Below are 21,467 nucleotides of genomic sequence, written 5' to 3'. Positions count from 1 at the left end.
ATATCCTTATTATATTAATAACAATGGTCCAATTATGTGTTGGATTATTCTACTACCGGTAACGCGTCTTGCTGTACCAAAAGTTTGGTCATATCCATTGAGAGCTTAGATGAAATTGATCAATGATGGAGTACTATTGCTTCCCCCAAATCTATCGATTATTTGTGACATGTGCTCGTACTTTAAAATTTTATAACTATTAGCTTAAAACTTCAATACAAAAGAATATATATACCTGGTTTCACTGTTAACGGTACACTTAATTTCATAAAAATTGCGCAGGTCACGATTGAGCTTGGCAATTGAAAAGAACAAAAAATCACAGACAAATAACATGCTCCAAACTGCAGGAATTTTATATTTTACCAGAATATTACCCAGAAATTATGCTACTCAGTGGGGCATGCATTATTTACGCCGCACTCTCTGCGGCTGGTATTCCGCTTGGAATCCTACATGCATGTGCGTGTGGGCCGCGCCGTCACTCTCCACGGAACAGTGCCCGTCGAAGGTCGAACTCCGACGACGAAAATGGACCTAAGAAAGTCAAGCCTTATCTCAGCCTAGCGCTTGTTTTTTTTTAACAGAGAAAATTCTTCCTGAATCGAAGCTGGAAGATTCCTCTAGATCTTCGAAAGTAAGTCGAGCTTTATTCTATTTTATTTATTCGGAAAATAGGGCTGACCTTTATAGGTTCATTGCATCATTTTGTCACCGCAAATGAAGATTGAGAAGACCAATAACGACCATGTACCCTGACGAAACGGAACGTATTACCCGCAGAGGTAGAATGGGCCGCAAGGACTCGGGGGACTCCTCCAAGTCTGGAGACAAGCACTATCATGATCACCACTTTGCAGAAGAGGCCTCACTGGAACAGTACTCTGGTCCTGCCTCTGGGTCAATCCCCTCTTCCTATTCGACCCTGCATCATAGAAGGTACTCATCGAGGTCGCGGTCTCGCGTGGGCAGCTCTCGGCGGCTTTCGGTGGCAGAGGATGAGGATCTGGGCGGATCAATTGACGACATGCAACAGCAGTTGTCAACCTCCGTAACAAGCTCGCATTTTAAAAGGCCAAGAGCGGACTCGCGGTCTTCGTTTCGGTTTTTCAGCCAGGACGAAGTCGAGCGTGCAGAGGGGGCTAGCACTGCTAGCGATTTCGACCCAGTTGAATATGAGGTCTTCTTAAGGGAATCCGATAGTGCCTACTTGGAGGAGGAAGATAACGGCCAGGATATTTACCCTTCAATTTTACCCGGACGCCATGGGCGTTATAGCTTTGATGGAAGCAACCGGGTCTCAATTGATGCTGCGCCGCGAGTCCACCCTGACATTGAGGACACTGGGAACTACTATTCCACTGAGGAACCCGTAGAGCAGCATCCAGACGTGCACCCTCATTACAGGCGTAGAAGGCGGTCATCGAATTTCTATGACGACGCCACAGCGGTAGACGAGCCTCTGCTAGGTGATGAGACTTCCAACTATGACCCACACGATTTGTCGAAGCAAATATACACGTATCCTTCGAAGCGGTGCCAGCAACGGTTTTATGTTTCCGAAGAGGACCTGGTAATCTTCTTTGCTGGGTATAAAACTTCGCGGGTGAGGTCAACGCTTTACGTTCTCTTGTGCGTGTGCACCCTAGGGATGGCCTACTTGGTGCTCCATTGGTTCCCCCGGTGGCGAGTGAGCTGTATAGGCGTGCCTTCTCCTTTTGGAGAGTGTGACTGGCTTGTGATAGAGAACCAATGGGGCGAACTGGCGATCGTTGATGTCGATTATGTCCGATACTGCCGCCCTCTCTCTACAGTTTTCAGGCAGCCAAAAGATGAAAAGGCGGAACCGCCAGACGATTCGGCTGCTTCTTCCAACGTCGGAGGCACTTCAGAAGACGAGCACGAGTATGTTGACACCGATCCGATCCTGCACACGTTGAGGTGGTTTGAGTACAGATATATCAAGTTCCTGTATAACCCAACTGAGGACATTTTCCAAACCAACCAAGATTGGGTTGACCAAGCCTGGGAGGTGCTGGATCCTCTGCCAGTCGTGCGTAATGGCATAGACTCGGGCCATCAGGAAGACCGTCACCTTGTTTTTGGCAGCAATGACATTGAAATCAGGGAGAAGCCTACTACGCAGCTCCTGATTGAAGAGGCACTTCATCCGTTCTACGTGTTCCAGGTCTTCTCTATCATACTATGGTTTATGGATGACTATTACTTCTACGCGAGCTGCATTTTCTTCATCTCGCTCATTTCGGTCGTGAATACTCTCGTCGAGACCAAGCAGACAATTCGGCGCCTCCGAGAGGTCTCTAAAATGGAATGTGAGGTACGCGTTATGAGGAACGGATTTTGGACCACCGTTTCGTCCACTGAACTTGTTCCCGGAGACGTTTTTGAGGTTTCAGACCCTGCCGTCTCTGTGCTTCCGTGCGATTCCATCCTGCTTACAGGCGACTGCATAGTCAACGAGAGCATGCTTACTGGCGAGTCTGTTCCGGTTACCAAGCTTCCTGCCACGGACGAGACATTTGCCAAGCTGACTAGCCATTCAGGCGACTCCAACGTTGCCCCTGAAGTTGCAAAGCACTTTTTGTACAGTGGAACCAAAATAATTCGAGTGCGAAGACCCACTCGGGACGATATTAATGGTGAAGATGTGGACATGGATGAAGATGACGCCTATGACGTGGCACTGGCAGTCGTGGTTCGCACCGGATTCTCCACGACAAAGGGCGCGCTGGTGCGGTCCATGATGTTCCCCAAGCCAAGTGGTTTTAAATTCTATCAGGACTCTTTCAAGTACATTGGTGTTATGGGCATGATTGCGGTGTTTGGGTTTATTATTTCGACGATTAACTTCATCAAGCTTGGCATGCCTACTCACCTTATTGTTCTCCGGGCGTTGGATCTTATCACCATTGTGGTTCCTCCAGCCCTGCCGGCGACGCTTTCCATTGGTACGAACATTTCTTTGGCCCGCTTGAAAGGCAAAAGCATCTTTTGTATTAGCCCCAATCGCGTTAATGTTGGTGGTAAACTTGATGCGGTCTGCTTTGACAAAACAGGGACGCTTACGGAGGATGGACTTGATGTTCTTGGAGTGCGGATTGTGGAAAAAGATCATTGTCAGCTCAGTGGCCTCATTAGCGAGCTAGTCGAAGAAGAGGATTACTCTAGCGAGATTGAGCCAGCGCTTGCAACGTGCCACTCTCTGCGACAAGTAGACAATGAACTTATTGGCGATCCTCTTGACTTCAAAATGTTTGAGTTCACCAAATGGCGGTTTGAGGAAGAGCATGGCGGCGTCAGAAGGGGCATTGTGCGGTGCTCATACTCCAATGACGACCGTGAACTGGAGCTTGAGACTATGAAGTCCTTTGAGTTTGTTTCGCAACTCCGACGAATGAGCGTGCTGGTCCGGGATAGAAGCGATGCATCGAATATCCGTGTCTATGTCAAAGGCGCGCCAGAAGTAATGAAGGGAATTTGCCTGCCTGAGAGCGTCCCCAGCGACTACTATGACCAGCTGCATTATTATACGCATCGCGGATACCGTGTCATTGCCTGTGCGACCAAAGTGTATGAATCCACTTCTGCTGACGAGGTAGCGGGCTTTTCGCGAGCTGAGGTCGAGAGTGACCTCAAGCTCATTGGGTTCATTATCTTTGAGAACAAGCTCAAGGAGCACACCACCGCTACCATCAGAGAGCTCCGAAACGCCAAGATAAGGACAGTAATGTGCACTGGCGACAATGTTCTGACGGCCATTAGTGTCGGACGAGAGTGCCACATTGTGAAATACGACGAGCCGGTATATGTGCCATACTTTGTTGAGGAAGGCGATGTCAATCCCGACCAGCCCGTCTTGCAATGGGAAAATATCGAGACGTCGGAAAAGAAGCTTGATCCAAGGTCGCTTGTCCCGTTGGACCGCAGCGAGGCAAGCGACTATGTCCTTGCGGTCACTGGAGAGGCGTTCAGCTATATTTTGCGGTTTGGTACGAGCTCGCAGGTGGAGCAGATGCTTACTCGAGGGGCCATCTTCGCCCGAATGTCGCCTGATGAGAAACACGAGCTGGTAGAAAAGCTGCAGGAGATTGATTACACCACTGGATTTTGTGGCGATGGTGCGAATGACTGTGGTGCGCTCAAGGCTGCCGATGTGGGCATATCTCTCTCTGAGGCCGAGGCTAGCGTGGCAGCCCCTTTTACTTCGCGGATATTTGAGATTTCCTGCGTGCTGGACGTGATTAGAGAGGGTAGATGTGCGCTTGCGACTAGCTTCTCGTGCTTCAAGTACATGTCGATGTACTCTGCCATCCAGTTCTGCACAGTATCGATTCTGTACTCGCTAGGGTCGAACCTGGGAGACTTCCAGTTCCTGTGGATAGACTTATTCCTCATTCTGCCCATTGCAATCTTCATGGCGTGGGCCAAGCCTTATGAGAAGCTCTCGAAGAAGCGGCCTACTGCAAATCTTGTGTCACGGAAGGTACTTCTGCCGCTTATTTCGGAAATTGTCATCTTCTCGGCGTTCCAATTCCTCATTTGGGGGCTGGTAAGAACGCAGCCTTGGTACTCTCCGCCGGTGCTCGGGGGTGAGGACGACGAACTTACGTCGTCGGACAATAGCGCGCTGTTCATCTTCTCCTGCTTCCAGTACATCTTTATTGCCGTTATCTTGTCCGTAGGCCCGCCTTACCGACAGCCGATGTACAAAAACCTGCCGTTCCTTGGGACCATTGCGTTCACGACTGGGTTCACGCTGGCGATTATGTTCCTGGTTCCGGCCGACTCTGGGTTTGGCCGGTACATTCAGATTTCCTATATGTCGCTGGACTTTAAGTTCATTCTGGCGGTCATGACGCTGTTCAACTTCCTGGCCTCGTACTTCGCCGAACTCTACGTATTCCCACAGCTGATGACGGTGTTTGTTGCGTTGAAAAGGGTATTCGGGCTGGCCAAGAAGCACAGTCATAAGCGTTACAAGAATCTGCTTAATCAGGACCTTGTTGATGTCTAAACTATTTTTGGTATAAAAAATATTTAAATTGTACAATCAATCATTATCCTTTAGCAGAGCAAGCCATTGTGCAATGAGCTATAACAGATTAACAATTATGCAAGAAATGTATTGACATCATGAAACATATATAAAATCATTAGTGGTGGCCGTCGTCATGGTGGTCATCGTGACCGTGATCCCATGGGTGTCTCCAACCCAGCATAACCGGGCCCTCCTACTCATTTGTTAGCTCTCCGCTCTCGCTTGTCCTCTAGCCAAAGCCGAGGTCGACATGGGCATCCACTCCGGGGCTTCAACATACTTCTCGCACTCTCCAGAAAATCCAGAACCACATGGCACCGCCAAGAGCCTTCGAGATCCATTTGTGGCCGAATGACATCTTCGGGAATGGCACGGCCCCTGGGCCGGCACTGTACTTTCCATGGCCTGCCATTATTATCTTAGTCTGTCTCTATCGTCGCAAGATGTCCTAGGAGGATTTAAGGTGAAAAAGCCTTGGGCCCAACCAATCACAGTCGGGATTATTACCCGACAGTTACATAATCTCGACACTACCTGATTAGTAACTGTGAAAAGTTAACGTAACACGTTGATTGAGCCGCACACGAGTTAAGCTCCCACTGAGAAGGACCAGCGCAAGAAAATTTCACGACGACAGTTTGGACACGAGCCCAGCGAAGATATAGAGAAAGGATGGAGAACACGCTCAGCACGAAGCCGGAGACGCGCCCAGAGGAGATTGACAAGATCCTGAACTCCCTGGAGCGGTACGATACCGAGAACCTCAAGGTGTTTGAAGAGTATGTGCTGCAGCAGGCCAACAACCAGACGACTGACATTTGGGCGAACCTGGCCCTGCTCAAACTGTACCAGATCAACAGTCTGTCGAGCCAAGCGCGACAGCCGATAATGAAGGAGGATATCGTTACGATTATTCTTGTTAAGGGCCTGGTGCGATTCTGGGCGGCTGACTTCACTTCGGCTCTGCAGCTGCTGCCGCCGTACGTCACTTCGACGCCGGAGCCGGCCCCAGAGTCTCTGGCGGACCAGTGCCAGAAGCTGCTGCAACTGTACTCGCTGCTGGACGGCGCGAAGTACTCTGAGTTCTGGAACACGTTCAAGAAGGACGAATACAACGATCTGGCTGCCGATGTGGTTGGCTTCGAGGACGACCTGCGGGTATCCATTGCCAAGACGGTGTACATCTCTCACAAGCGAATTAACGTTTCGGTGTTCCAGGAGTGGTCGAACCTGTCGCAGGCCAAGTTTGAGGACTGGGTCAAGAACACTTTGGGGTGGACCATTGAGGGAGACTCGGTTATTGTGCCGCTGAATAAGGATAACGACGCCAAGCCAGTTATTACGACAGAGACCGTTCGGTTCGACCAATTGGGCAAAATTATTAAGCGCGCTTACGAACTGTCTATGTAATGTACGAACCGTCTATGTAATAACTCACCCGTCCCTTCATCTGTATGTTCAATTATTTTTGTTAAAAGCTGTTTTCGCCATTGAAATTGAATCCAGCGAGACCCAATTATGTAGGGTCTTTAAGTTCTTTATGAAAGTTATCCTCTAAAGCCTAACTTCCGATACTGTGAAAAGCAAATGGTGAAATCTTATCCTGAGTCTACACACACAGGTATTAATTCATCAGTTATCGCTTCCATATTTATCTCGTAAATGTCGATATTACTAATTTCCGCCAGGTACTGTACAGTACATCATTAGCAGAACCGTCGAAATGTACCGGCAATGGTATTAAACCCTTTGGTGCGGCTGAATCCACAAGATTCCCCTGAAAATGCGTATACAACAAAATCTTTCATGCAGTAACAATATCACACCCTTTAACCGCACGAGATTGACAAAACTTCGTTACGGACCATTGGGCTACGAACACTTTGACTTGGGCTATGCTTCGAGTCCTTCTTTTGTGCCAAGGAGCATTGACCGGTCAAATGTGTCGCTTACGTCCTGGGTGAGTAACCAAAGTTAACTTCAACGTTGCTGCGTTACGCTTGGACATTGGCGGGGTTCCGCATCACCATATCGAAGCCAGCTACAACGACGACAGCACCAATTTGAAGAACTCTGATAATTGGGGGGACCAGTCCCCCCAAACCCCTCTGGGGCTCCGCTACGCGGAGATCAGGCTGATGTGTGACGGGGGGTTTGGGGGCAGAGCCCCCAACTGCGGGAGCTCGAGGGCTGGCCCTCGAAAACAGAAAGCAGTCCTGTAAGCCAGACAACACTCACTGGTATCAACAGGAAAGCTATCATCAACTAACCGTAATGAATATACCGAGGTAGGAACTTGCAAACCTACAGAAAAAAAGATTGGAATAGTATACAGTCATCAATTGGTCTTGAGGGAATTAAAAAAGTGGAGTATGTGTTCAAAAAAATAAATATGTCATCATCATCACTTCATTCAGAATCCCTCTTCGGACTCTCCACATAAAAAAACCGTCATAAAAAAGAGCGTTAGAGAGGGAATCGTTCAATGGTTTGCAGCGATTGAAGACGACTTGTTCATCCGCTCCTGCCTGTCTGCCATCATAAACTGCTCAAACAACGAGCCTGACGATGCAGAGGCCTCAGGAGTTGATTGCTTGGGGCCAAATGACGGCTTCGGTAGTGCAGAGGGCGCCGGAGAGGATGAAAAAGAACTTCCCGCAAACCCTTTTTCCGCCGGAGTCGAAACAGCCCGTTTCTGACCGTTCTTCTTCCGCGGAGTTGAGTTGGCAGAGTTAGCAGGATTAGACCCTCCGTTGCTACCAGATGGCCCGTTACTATTAGCAGATGGTGCGCCAAATAGATCAGGATAGAGGATCTTCTTGAGCTCAATGTCGGGGTCCTCCCCGGACGGCTGCTTAGGCGTACCTGGTGGGCTCTTCTTCTTTGGAACCTGCTGGTTGTTGTTGCCTTTCTTAGGCTTGGGCTTTGCCGCAGAGCCTTCAGACCGTGGCTTGTTTGCATTGGCCTTATTGGTCTGGAGTTGGGCCTGTGCCTGCTGCGGCTGAGCCTTCGATTCGCTCTTAGGCCGAGGCTGACGCTTCTCGGAAGGCTTCCTAGGACTCGAAGTGGTCACACTGATGGCCTCAAGGGTAGAGGTCGTGCTCTTGTGCGTATTCTTCTTGCCCGATCGCTTGGCCGGAGCCTTTTGCTGCTGCTGGTTACTCAGCGCAGACTTGACGATGGCCGGGTTCGTGATGAGCCCGCCACCGGACGACCGTCGTTCGCCTGGATCCTCGTTCATCATAGATATTCGCTTTTACTTCGCTCGCTTTCAAGTCGACTATAGGACAGCTCGCTTCTGTGCATTTGCTCATTGAACAGGCACCATTCCGTCATCGCCCAAAAAGAACAATGTGGAACTCGCAGTCCCAACTGCGCGTGCGCACGCTGCGCCTCACCCCACGATGCACGCCAATGCACGATCCCATCAAACGTTGACATTACTGTAGTGCGGTACTTTCTGATATATGATAGTAATTAGTGTTATCAGAGTAGACGAACATGAGTTATTAGTTGCAATTTTTCTAAGATTTCGTCGTAGCCGAGCTACGGGGAGTTTGAGGGGCTGGCCCCTCAAGTCAATTGCGTTAGTACTGCGGTACCACTGTACTGGTACTGTACCCGTAATTGCCTACATAAATACGTATATCGAGACATAATCTTTGAGGAATTTCCAGCTAGAAGTACAATGATGTAGTACCCGTGCTGACATTTCCATCTATGTACTAACGTTAGTTCAATATGGCTATCTTTCCACAGGCTACAATTATTGAGCATTATTCCAGAGCAACTGAGAGAAACTCCGCGAAGCGGAGCCACAGGGGGGTTTGGGGGGACTGGTCCCCCCATTAACTCTTGCCACGAATGTTTTCGAGGGCCAGCCCTCGAGCTCCCGTAGCTCCGCTTCGCGGAGGGTTTGGAGACCGTCTGTGTTTGTGCCATTAAATACCGGTAGGGGAGGGGGGAACGGCGGACAAAACATCATCACGAAAATCGTCCTTTAGTACCGAGGGAGAAAATAGATAGAGTATACTATGGTGCTACATAACAGTAAATGGGATAAAAAAGCCACTAGGCGGTACTACAAGAAGCATGGGATTGATCCCAGGGCTGAGAAAGAAGAAGAAGAAGAGGTACCCCCAAAGGAAGAGCTGAGATCAAACCTATGGCGGTATCAAGACGCTGAAGACCCCGAGGTCGAAGAGCAGCGGTTTGCCAATAAGGTCATCAGCGGCGAAGAAAATGGTGTAATAGGAGAGGAGATGGATCACACACTGGCACAGGCAGGAGTCCGTGTGGTAGATGATCGGGACGCCAAAGAAGTTAAATTCTTTCCTGATGTGGACGTAGACGAGGAGGAAGAGAAGGATTGGAAGGCTGTAGTTCGTGGGACCAGGGGCCAGACAGTAGATATTAGCCAATATGAGAAGGCCAAGGCGAAGAAGCAGCAGGTCCACGACAACCCGGATCAGTTTGACCAGATCCAGGCGGCCATCGACCATAATAAGTTTGTCAAGAACGTCAAGCAGCGGTTTGGCGGCGCCGTCAATGGCGGTACATTTGGTAAAGGAGGCGAGAATGAGCAGGATATTGATGATTTTTTGAATGATCTGGAGAATGGAGATGGTATTGAGGAGAGCAATTATAATCAGGCATCGAAAGCTCCGGGCAAATCTCACACCATTGATACCAAGAGCCAGCAATTCCTCGACAGTTTGATTGGCTAACCTCCATATCAATATCGATGGCCCGAAGTATTTTTATGTCAAGCTCGAGGGCCAGGATTCGTATCAAACCCTGGGTGTTGAACCAGAGGATCAAAGTACCGGATGTGAGCAGGGATGTGAGTGGAGTCGTTAGAATCAAGGATCGAAGGTACTGGATGTGAATAAACTAGGGGTGGTGGACCGAAAGTACTGGATATGAACGGGGATGGGGATGTGAATGGAGTCATTAACGTCATAACAAGATACATACTAACTAAATAATTTAAGGGGTTGAGAATGGCTAAAGCGTCACATTCTTCTTCCGCGGGAGCATATTAGCAAAAAACCCAACTAGCGGATTCGAGAGCATGATCGTTCGCCTCCTCTTCTTCTTGGTGGTGGTGGTGTTTGGGCTGCCTGGACTTTTTACACCATTTGAATTGTCGACAACATCAATTTCTGCTGGACTTTTTATGGCCTTTGATGAATTGTCGCTGGCATTGGATTCCGCAGCTGCACTAGCCACCGGTTTAGCAACTCGAGTACTCTCGACCACCACAGGTGGCCGATTTTCGGTAACGCGCTGCATCAGAGCCAAACTGCATATCATTATCGCCTCAATGAAACGAATGCGGTTCTGGTGATTCTGGCTAAACTGAGAGTTCGTGCTGTGCGACCTCCTAATCGATCTGACCTTGCTCAATGGCCCTATACTCATGACCCCATTGCTTGAAACGACACTCTGGATCGAATTGCGCCGTTTTCGGACTCCCTCATCCTCTCCGACCGCTACCTGTACCCTGCGAAGGGACCGCGTAAACTCATCCAGATAAGAAATGGAGCAATCCGCAGCCCTCAGCTGAGAGTCCTCTAAAACCGCCAGCTTTTCTCCTTTGCGCAAAAAGTACCACCGCTTCGTTCCGCTTTTACCATCTTTACGCACCCACCGCCCAATGACGCTATCGGTGCTGTGATCCACGACCCGAAACGCTTCGTCGGCGCCACTGGTCTCTGGTACCAAAAACCACGCAACCGGTTGGTCGTAGAAAGCCCCCAACACGTCGTCCCGCGACGATATCGAGGTCCGTGCCCCGCCTGCGCGCGTCAGCCGGATCGAGGACTCTGGTAGCAGGCACGGCGTCGCAGCAGGTACGAAATACACGCCAGCACGCGAGAATTGGGCTACGGCGCACTCGCTCGACGGAGAATCGTAGTGGTTCACCGTGAACAGGCCGGACTCCCCGCCTCTATCGACGGGAGCCTGGGTACCATCGTAGAGCACAATATCGCCCGTGTCCCGGTCCAGGCTATAAGCATTCTTTATTCGCGACGGCTTCTTGCCACTAGATTGTACCACGTTGAACAGTGGCTCCGGATGCAGCGTCTTGAGTATCCGCTGCACCTGTAACGCGAGATGCTTCTGGTTCACAGCCCTGGCATACAAATACCGCTCCGTATACACAGAGCCTCTGCGAGCACCTTTGGCCGACATCTATATGGTATATTACTAACGGGTGGCACCAGAGACCTTTCTACGTATTTTTGTATTCTGTCTACAGAGGATTAGCTGCTTAAAGGTACTTTAGGCGTCTTTCAGTTTTCTCTGGCACATGCCAAGTCCGCCGCTCAATTATGCATTCAACATTCCATCGGGCAGGGTGCCTAATTATTATACAATTGCTTCCCGGACATGCACGATATTAACACCAACTTTGCAGTACACCCTTTCTCACGTACTTATAATCCCGCAGGCTCACGACTCACCCAGTTTGAAACCATCACTAAGTATGAAACCACCCTAAGCCGCAGTAGGTTTCTCCGGATGAATCTGAACGTGGCGAGTCATCTGCTCCGCTCTATCCGATGACAAATGGATTACACATGGAGATATACTTTTGTAATGGAGATTCCAAAGCGGCTCTCCAGGGTTGAACTACTGTACTGCTTGCGGTGGGGTGACCTTCAGGGTGGAGGCAGCACCGTATGGAGGAGGGCCGAGAACGCCGAGAACACCAAAAGACCGGTTATGGTAGTGTAGTGCTACGTATACGATGCGCCGAGAGTTTTAGATTTTTTTTTCCTCCTCCTCTCCGGGCTTGGAGTCTCAGGATTACGACATTGGCCTTGTTTGGACTCGGTGCTTAATTGGCTTTTGAGTTATTTTATTTTGCTTTGGAAAATGGACGGATGGACGGGAGTCGAGTCTAGTGGTCAAGATAAGTAAGTGATCTGCTTTCATATGCTACAGCACAGTATTACGTGTAGTTGCCTAATCGTGTGACATCTGTTTGAGAGCAGTTATTAGACGCAGTTTGGAGAGATCTTCCTTTAATGTACCAGATAGCAGGATTCTTATTGGGCAGCCGCGTTATACGCGGCTCATGCGGCTGACATTCTGAATATATTCTTGGAGTTACAAAATGGGGAACCAGTCCCCCCAAACCCCTCTGGGGCTCCGCTACGCGGAGATCTAGTTGAATTGAAAGGTAATAGGGGGTTTGGGGGCAGAGCCCCCAACTACGGGAGCTCGAGGGCTGGCCCTCGAATACGCTCCGCTGAAGTGTAATATGGGGGGACCAGTCCCCCCAAACCCCCCTGTGACTCCGCTACGCGGAGATCTAGTTGAATTGAAAGGTAATAGGGGGTTTGGGGGCAGAGCCCCCAACTACGGGAGCTCGAGGGCTGGCCCTCGAAGACACTCTACTACTACTGATAACACCTGGTGTAGTAGTACAATTGGGGGGAGTAGTCCCCCAGATGCCCTTGGGGGTCCACCACGCGGAGTTCATTAGCCTTCTCAAAATACAATAGTCCGTTAGCATTGAATATATAATCTACAAAATTCTTCCCAGGTGAAAGTTAGCCCACCAGAACCTGCTGCTGCTGCTGTTGTTGTTGCTTCTTTTCACGTTTAAGCCTAGCGCGTCTTTCGGCGAGTGTCTCTGACTCTGCCTTTGATGCCTCGAGAGCAGCCTTCTTCTCTCGCTTAAGCCGCGCTCGTCGCTCGGCAAGACTCTCGTCTGCGCCATCGTCCTGAACTGGTCGCGGTGCAAACTTGGCCACCTTTTCAAGGTCTGCTTTAGACATTCGCGAAAGTTGGTGCCAGGCTATCTGCTCCTTGTAATCGCGCTGTGCAATGTCGTTAAGCTGCATCAGCGACCGCGAGTGGCGGTAGTCCAGTGGATGCCGTGATACGCGCTGGTCTTTCATCATGGCTTCCTCCATATGCGATTCCTGCATCACTAGGTTTGTTCGGGCCTTGCGGCTGGCTTTACGCAGTTCCAGTTCTTCAATGAGTGAGGTCGGCTTCGTAGTGGGGACGGCTCCGCCCAGCTCAACCATATTGTGCGCAACAGTGGCAATGGTCTCTGGGTCGTAGCTAGTAAACGCCAGGTCGTCGATATTTGTAGGACCTTCCTCCTCGGCGGCCGAGCTGTCAGTGTCAAACTCCTCAAGGTACTCCGGCTGGTTCTTCTTCTTGCGCAGCCGTCGCTTCTTCTTCTTCAGCTCCTTACTACTCAGCTTCTTATCGTCGTCCTCACCATCGTCCCACGGCTCCACGTCTACACCAAGGTTTCGATCCTCGTCATCAGACTCAATTGTCGCCCGGCCCGAGTCCATAGACAGCGCAGGCGAGCTGGCACGCTCGCTGCCATTCATAGTGCTCGCGTTCATCGAATACATGCTATTGCGGCGAGGATACTTCTCGCCAAACGCCATTATCGACTCCTGGTCAAACTGGCTGGCGCTCCAGGTGGGCGGCGGTAGAATGACAGAGGCTCGATTGGGGTTGTAATTGTGGGTTAGCGGGCGACTCGAACTGGCCACTTGCTTGTTCCGCTTTGACAGTAGCGGAGGCAGTCTCAGTTGGACGGGGATGGGAGCCGGGTAATAAATAAGGTCCTCTTGCTCAGAGGGGATAATTGGGGGAAGAAACTCTTCCGTCGGTCGCGGATCAAGAATTGACCGCCGCGAAAGCCCCGAAATGGAAGAAGCTCCTCGCCGATGGCCCTTGGGCACCTCCCCTGCGGAAGTGGCAATAGATACCTGGGAGATATGGCCGACAGAGTGCTGCGGAGTGTCGTTCGGGGCGAATGCGTACGAGGGTTCTGGAGTATGCCGAACCGGCGCGGAAACTGGCTTTGGGTCATGCAGTCCTTGCATCTGGAACTCTGTGGAGCTCTCAGCATCTTCGTCCTCCTCGTCATTGGCAAATTCAGGAAGCCGCCCAGTCATCGAAGGGTGGTTGTTCTGGCTTTCCGGGGTGTCCCCGCCTACAAGTGATGCAGTCTGTGGCGAGTAAAACTCCTCTTCTTCCTCCTGCTCCATTGCCACAGTCTGGACGACCCGGTGAGGCTTTGGGTGGTACAACTTGAGCTCTTCTTCTTCGTACTCAATTCCGTCGTCAAATTCTTCCTCATCTTCTTTTTCTTCCGAGACATGTGACAAATTGAGAGCCTTCGTCTTGGCCGTGAGCTCTTCTTCCTCTTTATTATCATTTTCGGGCTCGCTTTGTAGTGTAACAAGTCGAATGGTCCGCTCTAGTTCATCCTTTGCCGACTCGTTATCACTCTGAATCAAGAGGTCTTTGGACGTGTTCACAGAGATAATGGACGCGTCAACAGCCTCAATGGGCGTATCGGCAATCTTGATGGTATCAAAAGTTTCTTCGCCCTTTTCGTCAACCCCTTCCGGGATCTCAATCAACTCGCCGCTACCATTACTGCTCTCCAGCTCGCGCTTCTCAATGCCCTGCCATCCGCCGCTACCTCCGCTTTCCTCATGCGACAGAAGCCCGTCCTGTTCATCAACATGCACGCCATCGAACCCGGCGAACGTATCCTCCTCTAATTTGGGGCTCATTTGCGTTTTCCTTGACAGTATCGGCGGTGTCATTAGCAGCATTGGATACGAGTGTTGATGTTGCGCCGGCCCGGGCGTGGCGTAGCTCTCAGTCTGCCAGGCGTACGTTTGAGACTGGAGATCTCTGCTAATTATAGCCGCCGGGTCATCAACCGGCTCACGATCTGGCTCAGCGGCTGTAGGCGTTACAGGAGACTTCTCAGCAATCTGTGTTCTCTGTGACGAGGACCTGCGGCGTACGCTGAACCGTGCCATTGTTTCTGGCCTCGTCGAAAATGTCGAATCAGGGGATCCAGAAGAAAAAGGAAAGGAAAAAGGGGAGGAGGATTCGTGGAGAAAAATAAAAAATAAAGTGTAAATACCTCAGGGATTTTCTAACCCTGTTTTTTTTTTTTTTTTTTCGTGGGTGCAGAACTTTTCAAATACGGGGTATGGTCAATCAATCTTCATGTGAACGTAAATCCCCAGAAAAGTAACCCTCAAAATACCCCAGAGCCTGTAGAGAGTTTAAGGGAGAAAGTTTTTAGAAAGAATTTAAAGGGAGAAAAAGAATGACAGGTTTACCTGGGGGGTTTTTAGATTCAGGGAGAGAGATACGGATGGATCTGAGTACAGTACTATTGTTGTCTCTTATCTCCAACCGAAAAATGCACAAGTGTGCATACCCCACCATCAATGCTTTCCCCTTCCATCGGATCTTAAAGGAACGCAGTCAACTGATCTGAGTTATATCGTGTATGCCAGGCGTGCATTACGCTACGTCTCGCTTTGGAACGTTTCTTTGGAATGCCGTGGGCTTAAACGAATTAAACGAATTCAGGGTATGTGTAAGCGGAATGCCGTTGGTAGAAGAGTGCCGTTAGTAAGCGGGATGCATCATCGGTATGGCCACATAAAATATCAAGCGAAGTGCCAGGTAGATCAACCCCGAAATACAGGATTATCCGTAGAATCCAATAAAAAAATTTCAATAATGATCAAACAAGAGTCAAAGGCTAAGTACCTTGAAGAGATCCGCCAATTGTCAGTGGACAAGGAGTCAACTACCCAGCCGGTTGGTATCCGGCCTGACAGGACGGATCTTGAAGCGTGCCAACAAGCATTGGCCAATTCAGCTCCTGAAAAAGGACTTGGGTTGGACGAGACTTTCCGATTCTTGGTTGATAAGGTGCTTCCGGCCTGCTCAAATCAGTCGACCAAGCACTATTACGGGTTTGTCACTGGCGGTGTGACCCCGGCTGCCTCCCTGGCCGACAACTTGGTTACTCTGGCGGACCAGAACTGCGGTGTACATCTTCCAGACGATTCAATTTCGTCTCAGGTAGAGAACAATGCCCTGCTGATGCTGCTTGACCTCCTCAAGCTTGACGCCGACCAGTTCAAAGGGCGGGTCTTGACTACCGGTGCCACTGCCAGTAACACCCTCGCACTCGCATGTGCCCGAGAAGGTGTCTTGAGCAAGGCTCTCCAAGCCAAGGGACTTGATCCGGTGGCCAATGGACCGGCTGAGCTTGGTATTTTTGGATCTATGAAGAAAGCAGGCCTTGAAGATGTGCAGATTGTGGCCTGCGATTGCCATTCTTCGCTTGTCAAGGCTGCCTCAGTTGTAGGTCTGGGACGATCCAGTGTCAAGGCTGCCCCCCACGTCTCCAAGCCGTGGGACTTTGATCTCTCTGAGCTCGAAAGGTTCTTGTCTCAAGAAGGTGTCGCGTCAATTGTCGCTGTGAACTTTGGTGAAGTCAACACAGGGCTTTTCACTACGCGGGTGCAGCAGATCCGTGAACTCTGCGATAAGTACAATGCATGGATGCACATTGACGGTGCTTTCAGCATTTTCCTGCGCGCTCTAATGGGCTCTGACTCGCCGATTGCCAAGTTTGCCTCACAGAACTGCAGCGGATTGGAACTCGCAGATAGCATTACAGGAGACAACCATAAAACGCTTAACGTGCCATATGACTGTGGGTTCTTCTTCACTCGCGACGTCGAATTGATGGAACAGGTGTTTAAGAACGCTGGTGCGGCTTATCTCAAGACATCTGCCGCTACCAGTCCAGGATCAATTAAGAGCTGGTCCAACATTGGCCTGGAGAACTCGCGGAGGTTCAGAGCCCTGCCAGTATATGCCACCCTAGTTGCCTATGGCAAGAGCGGATATAGAAACATGCTGGAGAATCTGGTAAACCATACCCGGGCCATTGCCAGTTATATTGATTCGAGCAAGCATTATGAATTGCTTCCGCGTGGTGTCCGGCCCGATGAGTTGTCGACAATCGTGCTGTTCAAAGCCAACGACGACGCGGTCAATGCTAAGTTGAAGCAGTTGATCAATGATGACAACCGTATCTATGTCAGTGGCACTGAGTATGACGGTAGCATTGCAGTGAGAATTGCTCCGTGTAATTGGCAAGTCCAGCCGGGAGACGAGAAGCTCGTCATTGAGGTACTGGAGAGCCTTGTTACACGTTAAAATCGCCTACACATACACAAGTTTCAACCACCATTGAGCTTTTCTAATGCTATATACTCGCATACTCAAGTTTCAACCACCATTGAGTTCTGTTAATTGTCATATACTCGCAAATCGCCTACGCACACTCAAGTTTCAACTACCATTGGGCCCTTCTAGCGGTTATATAATCGGATCCCTACGCTAATATTTATAATCTTAAAACCACCCGTATATATAAGAAGTACACGATTTAGAAATCGATTAGCATTTTGCAAATACCGTACGGCACTGTCAATGTAACTATGAGTTGCATTCTTCGTGATTAAACACCATTGGTAGCATGAGATAAAGTCACGGAATGATATACAATCACAGGACAAATACCGTGGACAATACCGTGAGGCCTTTGTTAGAGGAGTGGCGACTCTCCTGCTTACCCTCACTTCACACTCTACCACCACTTACCCAATGTCATCACCAATATTACCGGCACTCTGAAGTGACAATCAGGTACAGCTAACTAAGTTATTGCAATGAGCAAATATTTTCAAAGCGCCATTTCCAAGTACCAGTAAAGTCTGAGTCTTCAATTGCAGCGGTATCATGCACCACTTGATTCCCTGTTTACTTCTTCTGTTGTCTTTTTAACGTATCCCCCCCCTTAACCCCGACATTATCGCTAACTACCGCAGTCGACAACACCAATTTTATCCAAATCTTCATCAATTCAACTAAGCAACTCGACAGAACTTGTATATAACTACAGTAAAGTATCCTGAGGCTCTGCCCCAGGCCCCATAGCTGGAGGCGCTGCCTCCAGACCTCCCTCCTCAGGTGCGCCGCATTTGACGCGGCCACTCGACGCCGCATCGGTTCTCCGATGCAGTTGGGAGCAACAGCGCACGCGAGCCCTGCACACGCCAAATTTTTCAAAGCGACCCTCCCGCAAAAAATTTGCGAAAAAAAGGCGTGTCCATCACAAATCTGGCGACAAGCGAGAAAGACCACGGTTCTTTTCGTATTGAAAAAGTAAAAAGCAGGGTAGCCATGTCGCGATTTTTCCAGGCTGCATCCGACAGCGAGTCGAGTTCGTCTGAGGAGGAGCTGTACTCCTCCTCGGAGGAGGAGAAGTCCGAAGAAGAGTCTTCCAGCGAAGAAGAGAGCTCCGAAGAAGAAGAGTCTGAGGAGGAGTCCGAGGAAGAGTCCGATGAGGAGCGACCAGCCAAGGGCCCACAGGCGTACATGCGAAGCAAGTTCTTGAAGGGCAGCGCCGCCAGCGAGTCTGAGGACGAGTCTGAGGAGTCTGAAGACGAACGACGGGTGGTCAAGAGCGCAAAGGACAAGCTAATTGACGAGGTGGACGCATGCATCAAGGCGATTGACAACGGCAAGAAGATCAACGACTGGGTCGCCATCTCGGCCGAGTTTGACAAGATAAACAAGCTCGTTGAGCGGGCCGTCAAGCAGTACTCGACGACGCCTGTCCAGTACATCAAGACGCTCGCCTCGCTCGAGGAGGTGGCCGCGGAGGCATCCAAGAACGAAAAGTCGGCCAAGAAGAAGATGAACGCACTGAACTCGCGTGCGCTTAACACTCTGCGGCAGCGACTGAGGAAGACCAACCGAGAGTTTGAGGACAAGATCACCGCCTACCGGGCCGATCCAGTCAAGTTCGAGCAGGAGGCCAAGGCCCCATCGCCAGCTGCTACTCCTATCGTAGTCCCCAAGGCTGCCAACCGTGGTGCTCCAATCGCCGGTCCAGAGCAGGAGGTCGGCGCCGAAGACGGGTTCGCCACTGTGGGCAAGGCGGGCAAGGTGGTCCAGTATACGGCCGACTCTATTTTCAAGAACCTCATGGCCATTGTCGAGAGCCGAGGTAAGAAGAACACGGACCGTGGCGAGCAGATTAAGGTCTTGGAGAAGCTCAGCGAGATTGCTGCTACTCCATACCAGCAGATTAGCGTCCTGCTCATGCTCATTCCTATCCGATTCGATCTGACCGCCTCCGGCTCGATCATGCTCACTCCAAACTGGAAGGCTGCCGAGAAGGACATTCGACACTTGCTGCAGGTGTTGGAGGACAATGCTGCTGAGTACCGAGTAATTGAGTCCGCTTCTGAGCCAGAGGACCTCGAGAAGGGTCCTGAGCCAGGCTCAGACGGCGTCCGGGAGATTCCAGGCTCTATCGTATCGCTCGTTGAGCGTCTCGACGACGAGCTCAGCCGGGCTTTGCTCGCCATTGACCCACACACAACCGAATACGTAGACCGACTGAGAGACGAGGGCGACCTGTACAACCTGATTGTGCGGGCACAGCTCTACCTCGAGGCCAACCTCAAGGGCGCCGAGCCACAGACATCTCAGTCTCTGAGCCGTCTGCTGGTGCGACGACTCGAGCACGTCTACTACAAGCCTACTAACGTCATTCTCACCACTGAGAAGAACGCGTGGGCCAAGATCCCCGAGGGCCGAAACAGTGTGGTTACTCCACGAGTTGCCGAGGGAGAGCTGCCAAACGGATACACCATTGAGCTGGTCAACGCCATCTGCTCTGTGCTGTACCGACAGCCCAGCACCATTTTCAGAACCCGGGCCATGCTCAGCCACATTTACCACTACGCGCTTAATGACCACTACTTCCGAGCTCGAGATATGTTCCTCATGTCGCATCTGCAGAGCTCGATCCACAACGCCGAGCCGGGGATCCAGGTGCTTTTCAACCGAGCGCTCGTCCAGGTTGGCCTGTGTGCCTTCCGAACGGGTCTCGTTAGCGAGTGCCAGACGACGCTCCAGGAGATGTGCTCCTCTTCGCGGCTCAAGGAGCTGCTCGGCCAGAACGCGCGATACCAGACCGGCGACAAGCAGCGAATGCTGCCGTTCCACATGCATATTAACCTCGAGCTGCTCGAGTGTGTGTACCTGACGGCTTCGCTGCTGATCGAGATTCCAATGATGGCCTCGCTCGGCGGGTCCGTTGATGCCAAGAAGAAGATCATCTCCAAGCCATTCCGACGAATGCTCGACTACCACGACCGACAGGTGTTCACTGGCCCACCAGAAAACACTCGAGACAGAATCATGCAGGGCGCCAAGGCGCTGCTCAGTGGCGACTGGACCTCTGCCCGGGACCTGCTCATTGGTATCAAGATTTGGTCGCTCATGGCTGACCCAGAGCGAATCAAGTCGATGCTTACCGAAAAGCTCCAGGAAGAGGGTCTGCGAACCTATCTGTTTAGCTACGGCTCGTACTACCAGAGTCTTTCTCTCGCGACGCTGAGCACGCTCTTTGACCTGCCGGCCAAGCGGGTCTCGGCGATCGTGTCCAAGATGGTGGCCAACGAGGAGATTGCCGCGGCTCTCGACCAGAAGACCAACTCGATTGTGTTCCGACAGGGCGTCGAGCTGTCTCGACTCCAGGTGCTTGCCCAGGCTCTCGCCGACAAGGCTGTCCAGCTCACTGAGCGAAATGAACGGCTTGCCGCCGGCGGCCACCAGCTCGACTCGAGCTCCTCTTCAAGGCCGGCCAACGCTGCATCTGGCCAGCAGCAGCAACATCAGCAGCGTCAAAAAGGTGGCCGAGGGCCACCAAAAGTCAAGGCATAGACACGCCTTGTTATATTCATAATCATCTGTATTCAAAAATGTATCCTCCGACTCCCAATTGCTGAGGTAGACTCTGTTTCGATCAAACCATGGCCCGTATCGTAATTAATGTCTAGCTTGTACCATGATCCTCTGTTTCAATTGACTTGGGGGCCAGCCCCCAAACCCCCGTAGCTCCGCTGCGCGGAGATCTTGGGGATAATCCGGACTGCATGGTACTATTTAGCTGCAATTGATTAGATAATAAGGATCGTCTGGATTGGTTGGAAATGTACGACGCTCCAGTGTAAATATCTGTATCATTTATTTATCCTATACGAATTATGAACCGTACAGTCGCAAATCCACTAATATATAGAGGATAGGAACAATGACATCCAAATATATTAAGGTCAATGGATCGCACAAATGTGGATATCCTAGAAGAAGTAGCCCCCAAATGCTCCTCTTACCGTTTCTGTACTGCAAACTGACATTCCATGGACCCCTTAAATGTGTATGTATTGAAATTGTCGATTTCTTCTACTATTCTCTCCGCGAAGCGGAGCTACGGGGGCCTGGGGGCTGGCCCCCAGCTAATCCTCTCCTTTCCTGAAACACTTGATAAATGGCTTGATGATCTCCGTTTGAAATTGATAGCGCGTTTGTAGAGATGACGTGCATAAAGAGCTTCATGGGTTATATGTGCTACGTTCGGTAGTGCTGGCGGAAGAGGGTGCGGCTGAAGGGATCAGGGGTAAACGGCTGTGCAACGGGGCGCGCGAGAAAAAATTAATTGGCGAAA

At 50.6% G+C, this 21,467-nt stretch overlaps 9 protein-coding genes across 9 annotated transcripts; 5 read left to right on the top strand and 4 right to left on the bottom strand.

Moving 5' to 3' along the window:
- Positions 1-541: 541 nt before the first annotated feature.
- YPK9 (putative acid anhydride hydrolase) lies at positions 542-5,035 on the top strand (the record flags this gene model as incomplete). The annotated part of the gene is made up of 2 exons (XM_076685697.1): positions 542-637; positions 694-5,035. Exon 2 carries the CDS (start codon positions 749-751, stop codon positions 5,033-5,035), a length of 4,287 nt encoding a protein of 1,428 aa, XP_076540146.1. The 5' UTR covers positions 542-637; positions 694-748.
- A 139-nt stretch (positions 5,036-5,174) lies between these two features.
- TRVA0_027S01794 (uncharacterized protein) lies at positions 5,175-5,471 on the bottom strand (the record flags this gene model as incomplete). Its single annotated transcript, XM_076685696.1, has 2 exons — positions 5,175-5,252; positions 5,340-5,471. The coding sequence occupies 2 exons, from the start codon at positions 5,469-5,471 to the stop codon at positions 5,175-5,177; spliced, it is 210 nt and encodes a 69-aa protein (XP_076540145.1).
- A 260-nt stretch (positions 5,472-5,731) lies between these two features.
- On the top strand, positions 5,732-6,469 carry TRVA0_027S01772 (uncharacterized protein; the record flags this gene model as incomplete). The annotated part of the gene is made up of 1 exon (XM_076685695.1): positions 5,732-6,469. One exon carries the CDS (start codon positions 5,732-5,734, stop codon positions 6,467-6,469), a length of 738 nt encoding a protein of 245 aa, XP_076540144.1.
- Positions 6,470-7,541: 1,072 nt separating this feature from the next.
- On the bottom strand, positions 7,542-8,300 carry TRVA0_027S01750 (uncharacterized protein; the record flags this gene model as incomplete). Its single annotated transcript, XM_076685694.1, has 1 exon — positions 7,542-8,300. One exon carries the CDS (start codon positions 8,298-8,300, stop codon positions 7,542-7,544), a length of 759 nt encoding a protein of 252 aa, XP_076540143.1.
- A 793-nt stretch (positions 8,301-9,093) lies between these two features.
- On the top strand, positions 9,094-9,786 carry TRVA0_027S01728 (uncharacterized protein; the record flags this gene model as incomplete). The annotated part of the gene is made up of 1 exon (XM_076685693.1): positions 9,094-9,786. One exon carries the CDS (start codon positions 9,094-9,096, stop codon positions 9,784-9,786), a length of 693 nt encoding a protein of 230 aa, XP_076540142.1.
- A 280-nt stretch (positions 9,787-10,066) lies between these two features.
- Positions 10,067-11,257, bottom strand: TRVA0_027S01706 (uncharacterized protein; the record flags this gene model as incomplete). The annotated part of the gene is made up of 1 exon (XM_076685692.1): positions 10,067-11,257. The coding sequence occupies one exon, from the start codon at positions 11,255-11,257 to the stop codon at positions 10,067-10,069; it is 1,191 nt and encodes a 396-aa protein (XP_076540141.1).
- Positions 11,258-12,624: 1,367 nt separating this feature from the next.
- TRVA0_027S01684 (uncharacterized protein) lies at positions 12,625-14,628 on the bottom strand (the record flags this gene model as incomplete). Its single annotated transcript, XM_076685691.1, has 1 exon — positions 12,625-14,628. One exon carries the CDS (start codon positions 14,626-14,628, stop codon positions 12,625-12,627), a length of 2,004 nt encoding a protein of 667 aa, XP_076540140.1.
- A 973-nt stretch (positions 14,629-15,601) lies between these two features.
- TRVA0_027S01662 (pyridoxal phosphate-dependent decarboxylase family protein) lies at positions 15,602-17,098 on the top strand (the record flags this gene model as incomplete). The annotated part of the gene is made up of 1 exon (XM_076685690.1): positions 15,602-17,098. The coding sequence occupies one exon, from the start codon at positions 15,602-15,604 to the stop codon at positions 17,096-17,098; it is 1,497 nt and encodes a 498-aa protein (XP_076540139.1).
- A 1,029-nt stretch (positions 17,099-18,127) lies between these two features.
- On the top strand, positions 18,128-20,683 carry NIP1 (translation initiation factor eIF3 core subunit c; the record flags this gene model as incomplete). The annotated part of the gene is made up of 1 exon (XM_076685689.1): positions 18,128-20,683. One exon carries the CDS (start codon positions 18,128-18,130, stop codon positions 20,681-20,683), a length of 2,556 nt encoding a protein of 851 aa, XP_076540138.1.
- Between the last annotated feature and the right edge of the window lie 784 nt (positions 20,684-21,467).

The sequence above is a fragment of the Trichomonascus vanleenenianus genome (genome assembly GCF_965637985.1).
Source record: "Trichomonascus vanleenenianus strain CLIB 3782 genome assembly, contig: TRVA0_027S, whole genome shotgun sequence".
Classification (NCBI taxonomy): Eukaryota; Fungi; Ascomycota; class Dipodascomycetes; order Dipodascales; family Trichomonascaceae; genus Blastobotrys; species Blastobotrys vanleenenianus.
Note: the sequence above shows the minus strand (reverse complement) of the source record. Positions and strands in the feature narration are given on the sequence as shown.